Source organism: Sebastes fasciatus, chromosome 2 (assembly GCF_043250625.1).
Source record: "Sebastes fasciatus isolate fSebFas1 chromosome 2, fSebFas1.pri, whole genome shotgun sequence".
Taxonomy (NCBI): domain Eukaryota; kingdom Metazoa; phylum Chordata; class Actinopteri; order Perciformes; family Sebastidae; genus Sebastes; species Sebastes fasciatus.
The window spans coordinates 35,328,104-35,342,454 of record NC_133796.1 but is presented as its reverse complement, the minus strand read 5'-3'; the positions used below and the strand labels follow the sequence as shown (position 1 = coordinate 35,342,454).

Here is a 14,351-nt window from a genome sequence, read left to right as displayed (position 1 = left end):
TTCAAAGCTTAACCAATCGTATTTATTTTGTACATCTACCTGTTTAGCATTTCCAGGAAAATGTGTGTGCTAATGCAAAGTGGTTACAAAAATAAAGCACATTCTTACGTAAAGATGACATGACAGAAAAACTACACTTACAAATGCTGAATAAGAAAATAATGGACCATTATCACTTGAATGTCTGTGCCTTTCTGTCATCGTTAAACCAATTTATCAAAAACATGTATGCTTACTAATAATATCTGACAGTAGTTGTATGATTTGATTCAAGTACTGTACATGTGTACATACATGACAACAGTCATTTACAGGCAGTAAACAATCTCTGTAGCGGCTCCAGATGAGTTACTTTGGGCCTAAGTACTTAAAACTGTTGTGGAAGAAATCAATTAATATAATAAACATAATTCTAGCAAATACATCATCGTAGAAAATACCAACAAAGCAGTGATTGCATTTTCTCAACTTGCACTCACTGTAACATTAAGTTTCTTTCATTATTTTGTAACAACTCTGACAAGTCTGTAACTTTGTCAAATCGGAGTTTTAATATGATTTCTATGATCTAATATGCACTGTGATACACTAATACTCCAGGTTAATGACCTCAGTCATCAATAGTGGTATTTTATTTAAAAAACAGCTTTTCCAACTGTACAATGCATTTTAGTGCATCAAAACATTATCTGACATGCATTCATCAACATGAGCTGTTAGAGACTGGAATGACTTACATACGTCTATCTTCTAATGTAAACTATAGACAAGGTTACTCTAGGGCAGTACCTCAGTGTTAACACTTTATTATACTGGTTTAAGCAAGAAACATAAATATATGTCCCGCTGACAGACAGACAGCAGGTTTTACAAATACTACAGCCAGGTTAATCTCCTGCTTTATACCATCTTTCAGTCGAGAACATAAACAAGGAGTTATGCCAAAGAAATATCAAAGAACTGTACAAGATAAGAGAATACACTATGATTAAAAAGAGAAAAAAATGGATGGAAGTTTCTTGTGTGTTTCAAAATTGTCCTCTCAGTTTGTGGTCAAGAGGTAAAGTGTTCAAAAAAAGGCAGTTGGGGTCTTTAAAAAGTCTCCCTCCTCACTAAGCTATCGCCTTCGCCTCAGGCAGGAACGCCTCCCAAAACTTTACCAGCTGGAATACAAGATGAATAAAAAAGCCTGTTAAAATGTGTTGTGATCACTCAATATCTTTCAATATTTCAATAAATGCTAATTATAACCAATATTTAAAAGTCATTGTCATAATAAAAAATAATGGCTGCGTCCAAAATCACATACTATGCACTACTACATACCCAATAGTACAATTGTTCAGCATACTTTTGTGTGAATAAACAGTAGTGTGTAGTGAATCTTTTCAGATGCACTGAACAGAAATTTACGTTGTCACTTCATGAGATCTTCCTTGCCGGTAGGAGACATGTAACCATGGTTACCCATGCCAACCTCGGGACCAAAATAACGATTTGTGAGAATCAAAGTCTGAATTAATGTAAAATACTGTATATATTACACCTAGTAAGGTGAAATCTTATACATACAGTTAAATTGAAGCGTTATTGACGTTACAGAGCTGTCCGTCAACATCTGTTATGAACGTTGTCGTCACTACTGCATTGCATTGTGGGATATTTATGCCGCCATAGTGTCGCCAAAGCGTTGCATACTGTAATAATTCACCGGAAATAGCATGTAATTCAAGTTCTATGGGTTTCATACTAAGGTTTCAGACATACCACAATATCTCACATACTGTTTTAGCGTACTAAATAGCATGTTAGTATGGAATTTCGGACACAAAATGTTATAGTTAAAGGAACACTTTGGTAGCCATGAATAAAGTAAAGCATACATGTTAAGCATAATAATTGATATAATTAAATGTTTACCCGTTGTTGAGACTGCAGCATTGCCTCCAAATATTTGACTATCTGGCTCCTGAAGTCCTTGGCTTTTTCTTTCTGAAAAGACAAAAGTGTTGTCAGGTCTCAAGCTCTTCGCTGATGGAAAAACCAGTTGTAGAAATTTCTGGCAGAACTTTACCTACTGCCAAGGTGCACGGGGAGGGGAAATAATCTGATAGTCTAATAGCCTTTATTGTGGCATTCATCAGGGTCAGCATACTGTATACAAAATACACATATAACAGAACATTTGAAAATGTTCAGATCTCATCTCTTCCCCCATAAAGAAAAGTTAACCTGTGAGCCAACTCACCAGACTGAAAAGGATATGTGATGCATCAGAAGACTATTTTTCTGTCTTCAGGTATGATTTATGGCTTAAACATTAGTTGGGTTAAAAGCTAATACTATAAGCATCTGTCCAGATCCTGCCTCAGTTGTCAGTTTTGTTACGGAACCGGTTTAAGTTTTAAGTTGGCTGATGCAAAGAGTCTCCTTGTGAAATGTTCTGTGCTTTATGATGACCCTGATGAAGGCCTCTAGACAAAACTTGTTGCTCTCACAATAAAGTTGTTCTTTATAGTAATCAATGGAAAAGCCATGCATGTCCAGAAGGACAAATATACAGTGAAAAAGTATTCACTTTTTACTTTCTCTGTTGATCAGTGTTGAAAAAAGCGAGACGTAAGCATGACGTGAGTGGCGCACTTAAGCGTTCTGTCATCCAATCCTCACCGACTTCGTCTTCCACTCGCTAACCTGCCTTCCCCAGGCTGACTGACAGCAGCCATTTACTGAACCGAAATAGTTTTCATGTCGGCTCCATGGGAAGAAATCAACAGTGTTTGTTTGTATTGATTCATTGATTTTATTTCCCCGCCCACTGTAGCTAGTGAGGGGAATCTGCCTGTAGTGAAACAGGCGAGCTCACATACATACAGCGGGATACTTGTGTGACTTAAACAGCTGTCTATGCACATTACGCTTCAAAAACCCGACAAAAATAGACTTTAAGTGTAAAAAAACGCAGGGGGTCTCAGTCAGACGCTTGTCTCACGGAATCAGTGTGGATTGATACATTTTATGAAATTAAGACATATCTGTTCTGCGAGACGCAAAAGTGATGTACGCCAAAAATGCTTCTAAAGGCGCTTTCAGCGGGGATTGGTCGTTAGATGACAATACATGATTTTTTTCTTTTTATAACAATTATAAAAACATAAATGTACCTCAAACCTGAGAACCTCCTTGCGTACAGTCATGCCAATCCTGTCGAAATCTCTCTCGTACCGAGTAACCCTCGCCTCCCACTGAGGACAAACATGAGGAGAAAAAAAATAATAAACAAAGTATTAATATCTTGATATTTTCAAGCATGTGATATAAATTTTAGAACATGACACTCTTTGAAACAGTAAACAAATGCACATCAGCTGCTTATTCTGTTACACAAGATGTCCTTATTTAAAAACAAAGTAATATGTCTAATGTGAAAACATCTAGAAAGAAATGGGAAACACTTTTATTGAAAAAAATGAACTGATGTCACAAAATACTACAACAGGTACGTAGGTGCACTGTTGTTGGAGTTGTGATGGTGCTTCTAAATTGTTTACAACTTGATTCATATCCAACAGGTTATTTTTGCAGTTCTCAACAGAGGGCTGCAACTAATGACTATTTTTCAATATTGACTCATCTATTCATTCCTTTTTCGATGAATCCATTGATTGTTAAATCTATAAAATGTAGGCATTTAAATCACAAGTTTCATCACAATAGGATATATCAATTCTTTGGACAACGATACGATATTTGCTGATATCACAAAGTCTGCCACGATACGATTTCAATTTGATTCAGTTCAGGGGCCAGAGATGGAAATGAGACAATATCATATGTCCATTTAACACAATTAGTTACATTTATATCAACTCACAAAAAGCAACTACAATATGATTTGACGAGTATATTACTGAGCTCTCTATTCTTTTTAATTAGAGGAATTTTAAAATAAGGGCGTACTTTTAAGATGATATATATCAATGTTGTCACTTTGCATTGATATATTGAATCGTTGATCATTGAATCATTGATATATCGATCCAGATCGATGGATTGCTACACCCCTAGTAAAATGTCAGAAAATAGTGAAAAATGTCCATCACAGAGCCCACGGTGACTTCTTCAAATAACTTGAGATATCCAATTTAGAATCATATAAAACACCGAGAAGCAGCAAATCCTCAAATTTAAGAGGCTGGAACCAACAAATGCTTGGCATTTGTACTTGATAAAGGACTTAAACGATTAATCAATTATCAAAATAGTTGCAGATTATTCTGTCCTTAGTGGACTTCAACTAAGTCAGCTGGGTGGTAATGAAAGAGTCTCGTACTTCCTTCAGAACCACATGATCAATACAACTGTACATGGAGTTGTTTTGCTGCCTTGTTCACTGTAGCTAAGCTTACAGGTCAAACTAGTTCAATATTATCATCGGCCTGTTGTATTTGACATTTAAAACAATGTGAAAGAACTTTACAGCTCATGTCAGATTGTGACATAACTCGGGTTGGCCTGTGTTAATGTAAAGACCTGAGGCTTGGTTAAGTGCTGCAGCAGCTCACTGCCTATGCTTAGATGCACAAAATATTCTGTTTTTTTACCCTTATTCCAAAAAAAACAATATCTAAGCTGTTAAGACGGTTAATGAAAATGAATATTCCACTAATATTCCCGTTTACATGCAGCCGTGCATACTCTGATTAACGCAACCGGTGGCGGACTTATTGGAGCATGCGAGCACAGCCTCCCTCTTTCATTCCTTCTTGAAAAGGTCAACATTGCCATATTTATGCAGATCCAAAAACGTGTTGATATCCAAGTCTTTCATGATGTCTAAAAGTAGGTGTGTTTCTCATTCTGACCAGAAATGTGGGCTTGTCTTTTGGGCATGCATCTCTGCAAACTGTCAGCTAGTTGGTTTGTGTACAACGCACAGAGCTGACCGTGAACAGGAAAGAGGCCGCGCGCCGCAAACTGTTGTAAAAACTCCAATTGAGACGCATATTCTGAATGCGCTGTATACACGTCCAAAGAATGCTCCTGAGACCTAAATAATATCGGTATATCCCACATGTTTTAATCAGAAAATGCTCCATGCGGAATAAGGCCTAATTCAGAATATCCAAACGGAACATGCCGTTTACATGACCAATATCAAATTTATAATATTGTCATATTCTGAATAACAGTGGAATATTAGTGTGCATGTAAACGTAGTGTGTCTGTTACCTCAGTGATCTCGTCTTTGGCCTGCTGCAGTTTGTCCGGCTTATTGGCCCACAGCAGCTTGGCCTCCGACTCTCTCTTCTTCTGGAGTGTGCTCTGAGCCTCCTGCCATCGCTGCCACGACCGCGCACGCTGGTCAAAACAAACCTGTGGACATCCAACACTTGATCACTCCACTTACCATACAGAGAGCAAAGAGCACACTAGCAGCACAATGTTAAAGGTTTATTAAAGACTATTAAAGAGTGCCCTTACTGTTGTATTTTCTCCGACAAAATGCAACATCTTTATCTTAGTCCTGGTATCAAGAACTAATCACGCTTTACTTTTCACTGCATCTTATATTTACTTCTTCCTACTGTAGAACTACCATTCTGTAGCTGTGAGCTTACGCGCATAGCACCCAGCAGGCGGATGTAGTCGGCCAGCAGCTCTGCAAAGATGAAGAAGTCACTGGCTGCCTGCTCCTGATGCAGCTGCTCCATCTTGTCCTCCACCTCTGCCAGCTGGGACAGGGCCCGCGACAGGGCCGTGTTGTCCTCAGAGTTTCCCAACATGGCCATACTTTTGGCAAATACTGCCGTGCTCCCACACAGCTCTGGGTTTGGAAACAGAACACTTATTCAGTCTGCTTGTTTCACCTTAAAAGACCAGGCAGCTGGACTGTGCTCTTCTGTTTCCTCAGTTGGAACAATTTGATTAAAAAAAATGTGGGCAGACAAAGACAAGTGGAGGAAGGCAGATGCAGCTCACCCTTCCTGTGGTTGACCAGGGAGTCGACCACCGCCTGAAGCTTCCTCAACTGCTGCTCCTCGTTGTCCACCTCCTGGAACTTGTCCTCAAACCACTGAAACACACACACAGTAACAATATCAAGAAAAAAAACACAACCAAACCACCTCATCATATCTAGACCTTGGCCTGTTATTGCTATAAATTCAAGTAAGGCAGTTATAATACCACAATTCATACCTACTTTTGGATATTAATGGTATCATTGTTTAAATATTCTATGGTACCTCCACTAGTAGCGTCACGATACTACAAATTTAGTATTCGATACCAGTAAGAGTGAAATTCCACGATTCTCGATACCCAATTCGATACCACGGTAAAAAACAAAAACAAAACAATAAATCTCATGTACTTCAACATACACTCCTTTATCGACGTTTGCATACTTTTGTATATACTATTTGCATTTTTTTAATTATTATTATTAATCCCTGATGATCCACCGCAAGTTTTACAAGATTAGATTTGAAGACATCATGATAACATTATAATTTACCTTCGCCCATTCATTTTTAGGTATTATATATCATATCATAATGTAACTCAATGCAACCTCTGTATGTGAGCTTTTGGCTCTGTTATTTAACCAAGCACCACTGTGCTGCCCACCGGCTGCTAACAGCCAATGTTACTAGCTCTCCTCCTGACAATTTCAACATGGATTTGTTGTTCACAATTTAGAATCATCAGGGAAGTTTTCTATCATCCCCGGGACGACGAGACGCTGTTAGACTCGAGAGCTGACGCTGCCTATGGTCCCGGCAGTACTGTAGAGAAACGAGTACTGTCACATTTTCAGAATTTTGGCATCGACTTGGTACCGAAGTATTGTTTCTCGTGACATCCCTAGCCTCCACTGATCTATTAAAGTTTATCCAACAATGGACTCCTTACAGTGTCAGACTCATTCATCTTGATGGTCATCTTGTTGACAGCATCTGATGCCTTAGTGATCATTTTGAGGAAGCCAGCTCCGCTCAGCGTCTGGGTGCTCACCGCTCTGGGTAGCTGAAAACACACAAACACACACACACAGCTCAAAAGACATTCTCAAGAATCTAAAGTCATTATCCAGGTTAGGACTGACGATATGTCCAAACGCTTCCTTGCTGATATAGGTAAATTCATATCTTGATAACGATATATATCACAATACAGCATGCTCTCTGGCTATTCAATATGAAAAATAGACTATATTAAATAACTGCATGGTAAAGCCTATTTTTGTATACGCCTGTGTAAATTAGTACTAATTAAAGTACTGAGTATTTTCTCAATTTATTAAGAACATAACAGTTTAAGTGAAATTATAGATAATGAATAAATAATTACAGGCCTTTCCTAGGGGACAGCAAATATAATATGAATCAAAAACAGCTGATAAATGCATTTTACAGGACAGGTGACAGACATTAAGCCCCATAATAATTTATACATACACCTCTGTCTGAATCAGCTGTATGTAATGTGTATATAGTCTAAATAACCTCTGTGATTATTATATCATTGGTTATAATAACCAAGGTTAGAGAGTATTTTTCGTACTGGTTTTAGACCTGCTTTGTTTACATTCGGTGTCATTGCAATGTACAAGTAACGGACAAGTAGGGTGATAACGCCAAACATTCATACCAATCGAAAATGTGCCACTATACAGATAATCCTTATCTGTGCACAGCTTCTCCATAGATTATTATATTTATCTGTTAGCTGTTGTTTGACGTAGGACAGAAAGAATGTTCCTACATATGCGGCCACAAACAAAACACTGTTTTAACTGTTATTTCTGTGTACCATAGTCTGTAGCCTGTTTAAAGTGAAGAAAAAAAAGCATGTCCAAATATCCCTGTAGTGGGGACCGGCGTGTGGCAAACTTTGCAAATGATGGTTTTCTGCTCTGTGTCTGACTTTTTGTAGCCAAACCACATCCAAACGACAGAAGTAGCCCCCGTTTAGGTACAAACCCCTCTAGTCCAAATATATGAAAATAATTGCTGTAACGTAATTCGGCCGCTGGTTTTTCAACATCACGATTGAAACAATATAGAAAATATAACATTTTTATATTGTTTCGACGATATATATTGTCATATCCCCCAGCCCTAATCCAGCTTACTGCTTCTAGACAATCTTTTTATATCTTAAAATACCCACCTCCTCTCTCTCCAAGAACTCACGGACATCAGGATCTTGTAGTAACGATGGGTGAGCCACTATTCTCTGAAGATACCTACAAAAACAGAGCAAGATCAATGCGTAAGAGGTAGTGGTGCCCAAAAACTAACACATAAAACATGCAGACAAAATCAAGGGCAAGGATGGAATTATATAGTTTAAAAAGGCCCAGTATGAACATTACTTATCGCCTCATTAATAAGGTCACTGTATAAAACATGTATGGATCCTTACCTCTCCAGACCTGCTCTTCTTCTCTCCACAAACTCTACTGATGACGGGTCGTCCATTCCCACCTTCATTTTGGTCATTCCTGTTAAACCACATGAAAGTCACCAAAAGGGACACAAAAAAAGACAAAGAAAAAAAAGAGCAACACATACTTAAGACCCACCTACGACACTTTTCTCGGGTGGTGGTGGAATGATGCAGCCGTGGAGCGTCTGCTTGACCGACAGCTTCTCATAAAGACCCAGGAAGTCACTATAACGTCTCCTCACAGAGAAGACTTTACTCCTGAACATGGTCAACGAGGTCTGAAAGTAGAGACGAGGACACAGAACTTTATAAACTAAATACTTAGAAACAGTAGTGAGGATTTAGACATATTGGCAGTTTTAGGTGCTAGGTAAAAAATACTTTACTACACACCCTGGTGGATACTTTGTAGGCCACATATGCATTCATGCCATCTCCTAGTAGGACAGAAACATACATTACATTCATACATTGAAGATGAGAATGAATTCATTCAACTAGAAATCCCAGATAGCTGTATTATAGTTAATGAAAAAAAGAGACTGACCGATTTTCTCAGGGTTGGTGACGGCAACATCCACATCAAAACTATCCTTGTCTTCTTCCTCCTCCAACTGTAATTAACAAGAACATAACTGGCTGTAACAGACAGGTGATTACACAGTAGGCATCACGAAAGCATACATGCATTTAATTGCTTCACAGTTCCCAGGAAGCTTAGTTACCTGCTCCAAGGAGGTGGTCTGCAGGGCTGCAGGGCTCTGAGTGAAGGAGGAGGAGGAGGCAGGAGGAGGGCCAGCTGAGGTGGAGAGCTCCTTCCGGGCAGAGCTGCCTGGCGTGTCTGTGCTCAGCTCCACATGAGCCTCTGGAGAAAGAAAAGACTTTTAATTAATGTATGCCTCTCTTCATCCAAAAAGAAAAGAAACACAAAGTGTACCTCAGACAGGATCACACAATGGGCCTCATGCAAGAAGCAATATACAAACAAATTTCCTCTTATTTTGCTTCATATCCACGATTTGTTCTTATTTCATTAGTACCCATTGATTTCTGGGATTCACCAGTGTTTTCTTGTTTTTGCTCTTCTCTTAGGTAAGAAGAGAGTTTAAGAGCGGTCGAGAGCACTCTTGCCAAGATAAGATAAAAAACATCTTGTTCTCACAGTCCCCAAATTGTTTGTCCAACGCAACAAAACATACGTTTTACATTTGAGGAACATAAAAAAAAAAGCATGAATATCAAATAATCAAATTTAGATTATTATATGTTTTAGAGAGCTTATAATGATTAGATTATTACATTTGTGGGCTAAAGAAATACAATTGGTCCATTGATCCCAATTAATAATATAAAAACCCTTCCCTTGGATGATATTGCCTGCGTTTTGCTTCTGAATGGCTTACATACTACTACGAGATGCTATGAATTTTGGATCAATAAAGTCCATCTCTCTCTCTCTCTCTCTCTCTCTCTAGAATGCAGTTTAGTTGTATGGGAAAGTAATTTTTTAGGAGACAGGGTTGGAAATGGTGACTGTGAGAGTTAGTGGTACGCTACAGGTGTCTTCCCTTTTTTTAGAGACTTTTAGAAAATAAAGTATGTGGGATGGGAACACAACCCGTCACATCTTAAATGGGATAATGGAATCATGCCTACTGCTATTACTGAGGGATGCAAATAAATGCATGTTTCCGTCCGCTACAGTTATGTGAATATCAGGAGTTGGTGCATTGAGACAACCAGCTGGTGGCGCTAATTCTCCAGTTGGGTGCCATGAAACTATTGCAGAAGTAGTTAAGTAGTTGAGGTGGAGGACATGAGAAGACTGATGGAGGCTGAGAGTAAAGAAATGGAAGAAAAGTTGAGAACCGCTGCAAAGATTTTAGTCCTGAAGGAGGGAGTCTTGGAAAAGTGACAGACAGACCATGCAGAGAAAGCTGTCTGTCATTGAAGAAGAAAACTAAAACTTAAAGGCTGACCTCCAGAGGGCAGAAGAGGAGATTGGACAGAGACTTTGTACATAAAACAACAGCGAAGGCGGTTTGTCTCGTTTGTCAGGACAGACAACTCTCCCCTACAAATCCTCCTTTACCCTAACCCCATCTCCCTTCTTAACCCTAACCCAAATCCCTCCACCCCTCCCTCCCTACAATTCCTCTAACCTTCATGTATGGCTTTTAAATCATTCATAAATTCAGAAACACAAATCATATGTATGTTTGTTTGGCTCCTATCTGTGTGAATGATGTGCTAGAGATTGCTTTTTGTGTGTTTGTGTAGTCTGTTCATTTTCTAGGTTTCATGGTATAGAGGAGGTTGTGGGCGACACCTGGAATCTGCTTGACATCCTCCTGGATCCATCTCTTCATAAATATTCATATTATATGTATCAATCTTTGTCATATGGATTGTCTATGTTGTATTTTCATTATGTTGTTACTCTGTACAAACAACATCTATTGCACGTCTGTCCGTCCTGCTCTTCCCGAGGTTTCTTGATTTTTTCCTCATCCACTGCGAGGGTCATAAAGGATTGTAAAGCCCACCCCGAGGCAAATTTGTGATTCGTGATATTAGACTATATAAATAAAATTGACTTGACTTGACCTGCTCCACGTGTCTTTCTGAATAGAGACATAATATAAATACAATATAACATTATAGCTGCTGCACAGCTGTGAGTCGGGGCCGGCCATGTTGAGGAAAAAGAAGGAGGAAGGTAAAAAAAGGAAGAGGAGGAATGTGAACAAATGTGAAATATAGGAGGATTCCTTATTATTAAACCTCTAAGGTATTAGCATGTTCATTCTGCCTCAATCGGGTCTCAAACTCACAACCTCAGACACTAAGGGCACGTCACTATGTTGGTTACCTTACTGCCCAGTGGAAACTACTACATCACACTATGACTTACGCAGTCGACAGGGTCGCTTTTAAAGGCAGATTTCAAACTAGTGTCAAAAATTCAGTTTTCGAGACAATTTTGAGAATTTGTATCCAGACAACATAGAGATGTCTGTCATTTATTTTAACAAAGATTGATTGCTCCATAAGTGACAAACTGGTGTTTAAAAATGCTGGATTTGCATTGACTGTAATGGTTTACATGAGGATAGAATTCAAAATGCTGTCAAAAAAGCAGTTTTTGAGATAAAATTCTGTCTACCATGACCTCGAAATGTTGTCATTTATTTTCATGAATTTGCAGTAGCTGTGTACAGCTCTGTTTACGCTAAAATGTTTTGATGCACTGTGGGCTAAATTTTTGATAATTCAAAAATCTGGCTGGATCGTTGGTGGAGGACAGTCTGAAGATGCAGCGCGGCAAGTTTGTTGTCAACTGAGCAAAAAATATAGGAAGAGAAGGGTTTAATTAGTTTTACAGTTTTTGAGAAAAACTGAGTGATGGACTTCATAATTCCTGCCAGGTTGAAGCGTATGAACATTTCTGCTCACTTGGGCCTACAGTTTGGTTAACATGTAAAAGTGCTAGCACGTACGACTGATTTGTTTTGTACCTTTGTTAAGTTGTAAATGTGTACATTTTATTTAATTTAACTAGTGCATTATAGTTTTTGCTGCTATTACTGCTTTTATTTATTTGTTTTTATTCTTAACTACATTGACAGAAGACTGCGAACTTTCATTTTACCAGAGTATAATGTTGAAGTTTGACATAGGACTGGGCCTATGTGCGAAGAAGAAGAAGAAGAAGAAGAAGATCTGGAAAAACGGGAGGGAGCGGCAGTAGAGCTGACGGTCGGCCCCTCATTATTAATGGTTTAATGGATGATCAAAGTAGTCTGTAGTTGCAGCCACACTCCAAACTAAGATTATATGATCTGTTTAGTCGTGTCGTACGCCTTGTGACCAGTAAACTGAGCTTGATGTGTAAAATCAGATGAATGCTCCTTTTAAAGCTCTGCAATAAAATAGTCTAGCATGACTTAGACTTAAAATAAACTATCTCACAAGACTCTGTTTTAATGTTGCAGTGCTTTCAGCTCCTAAGAAGAATTCAAAGTGGGATAAAATGGACAGAAAATGTTTCCTAACCAGCAAACAGGTCGTTGTCATCATCAGAGTGAACTCCGTTGGATTTGGCCGTCGTGCTGCTGGCCTCCTCCTCACTGAACAGATCTGGACGATCTTCATTATTAACTCCTCGACTCACAGCCACAGGGTTACTCTGCAGACAGGAAGGACATGTGATAGAAATTAGCCACAGAAACACTTGTACGTTTACTCAAGTACATTACCTTAGTACAAAATTGAGGTACTTGAGTCTTTTCTTTTCATGCCACGTTATACTTCTACTCAACTACATCTCAGCCAAATATTGTACCTTTTTACTCCACTACATTGATTTAACACTTTTAGCTACTTTTTGACATAAAAAAACATGACATATTTATATGATATGATGCCGTACTATACTACTAGTGTACCAAGTAGTATACAAGGTATCTAAAATAAAACGTTAAAATGCTCTTACATAAATAGTTAGAGAGAAAAACAGAATATGACTAGATAGATAGTTTATTGATCCCCAAAACTAAATTGAGATGTTACTGCAGCAATTTACATAGATCATAAAAACCTGCACTCACACAAAAGACATGAGGTAGGTAGGAAACAAATACAATAAAATAGTTTATATATATAATATTTTATAATAATAATAATAATAACATATTATATATATATATATATATATATATATAATATTTAATAATAATAATAATATAACACTGTGAAAAGGAGCCATTCTGCATAATGAGTAACGTTACTTTCACTTTTGAAACTTTAACTAGATTTTGCTGATAACACTTTTGTACTTTTACTTCAGTAACATCTTGAATTCAGGACTTTAACTCGTAGCAGTATGTTTAGACTGTGGTGTTTCTCCTGTTAGTCAGTATGTGAATGCTTCTCCTACCACTGACTGGTAAACACACCAACAGAGGAGGAGTAACAGGTAGCTGCTCGTGTTGTCTCATGACCGCTATAACGGGTTACAGACACAGTGAAGCTAGTTATCTGAGCAGGAATAAGAAAATGTCTGGACATGACCAAAGACAACACCCCTAAGGAGAGATATGAATCACACTGAGCCGACATCTGAACAGGAGCATCTTTAGATGAACTGTTCAGCAGCAGGTCAGGCCAAAACACGCAGACGTCACCGCTATAACTCACTAGTAACGAGGCAAAACTGATCTATTCATGCTCAAACTAACTTCATGAAGCCATTTGGTTGTGTTTCATACAGAAGCTGACCTCGTTTCTCTCCTCCCTCCCTGTTCTGTTGGCTGCAGGTCAGATCAGATAGAGGACTGTCTGTCTGTCACACATAACCCTAACAAACACCTTGTAGTTAATGAGACTGAGCGGTAAACGTACGTTACTAACGAAGATGTCCTCTCCCTCGTCGCTGTCCCCGTCCTCCATGTCAGTGTGTGCGGGTCGCGGCTCCTCTGAGGCGGAGAGAGGACCGGAGAGAGGAGAAAGAGGAGGAGGAACACGATCCGAGCTGGCCGCCATATTCACTGTTGTGTTGTGAGAGGGACTGACGTAGGCCGTGACGTAGGCGGAAGTTGAGGGAGGGAGGAAACGGCTGCAGCGACCCCAGCTGGTCAGACCAGGTGCTATACTTATTATGTACTTATATACTTATTATACATCATTTAATTTAATTTAATTCTACACATTATACTTTTTTTAGGTCATTTATACTGTACATTTAAAAAAAAAATATGCTTAACTAATTGTTAATTATACCATTCTGGCATTTATATTTAACACACTTATGCACACTTAAGCGCCTGGGTCAGTCCTTCATGCTGGTAGCCATCAGGCTCCACAACCAAGGCTGACCCCCATATGACAACTAT

At 38.7% G+C, this 14,351-nt stretch overlaps 1 protein-coding gene across 1 annotated transcript; it reads right to left on the bottom strand.

Moving 5' to 3' along the window:
- On the bottom strand, nucleotides 1-14,033 carry snx1b (sorting nexin 1b). Its single transcript, XM_074621548.1, has 15 exons — nucleotides 13,861-14,033; nucleotides 12,514-12,646; nucleotides 9,183-9,322; nucleotides 9,005-9,071; nucleotides 8,851-8,894; nucleotides 8,594-8,735; nucleotides 8,434-8,512; nucleotides 8,179-8,254; nucleotides 6,919-7,032; nucleotides 5,983-6,076; nucleotides 5,622-5,827; nucleotides 5,233-5,376; nucleotides 3,165-3,245; nucleotides 1,921-1,992; nucleotides 1-1,163 (listed from the first exon to the last, which is right to left on the bottom strand). The coding sequence occupies exons 1-15, from the start codon at nucleotides 13,999-14,001 to the stop codon at nucleotides 1,113-1,115; spliced, it is 1,584 nt and encodes a 527-aa protein (XP_074477649.1). The 5' UTR covers nucleotides 14,002-14,033; the 3' UTR covers nucleotides 1-1,112.
- Nucleotides 14,034-14,351: the final 318 nt, after the last annotated feature.

Excerpts from the sequence above, each read along its gene's own strand:
- snx1b (XM_074621548.1), bottom strand. The coding sequence starts at position 14,001 with ATGGCGGCCAGCTCGGATCGTGTTCCTCCTCCTCTTTCTCCTCTCTCC. Across the intron at positions 8,736-8,850 it reads CCTACAAAGTATCCACCAGG|ACCTCGTTGACCATGTTCAG; the intron begins GTGTGTAGTAAA and ends CTCTACTTTCAG. Across the intron at positions 6,077-6,918 it reads AGATGAATGAGTCTGACACT|TGGTTTGAGGACAAGTTCCA; the intron begins GTAAGGAGTCCA and ends TGTGTGTTTCAG.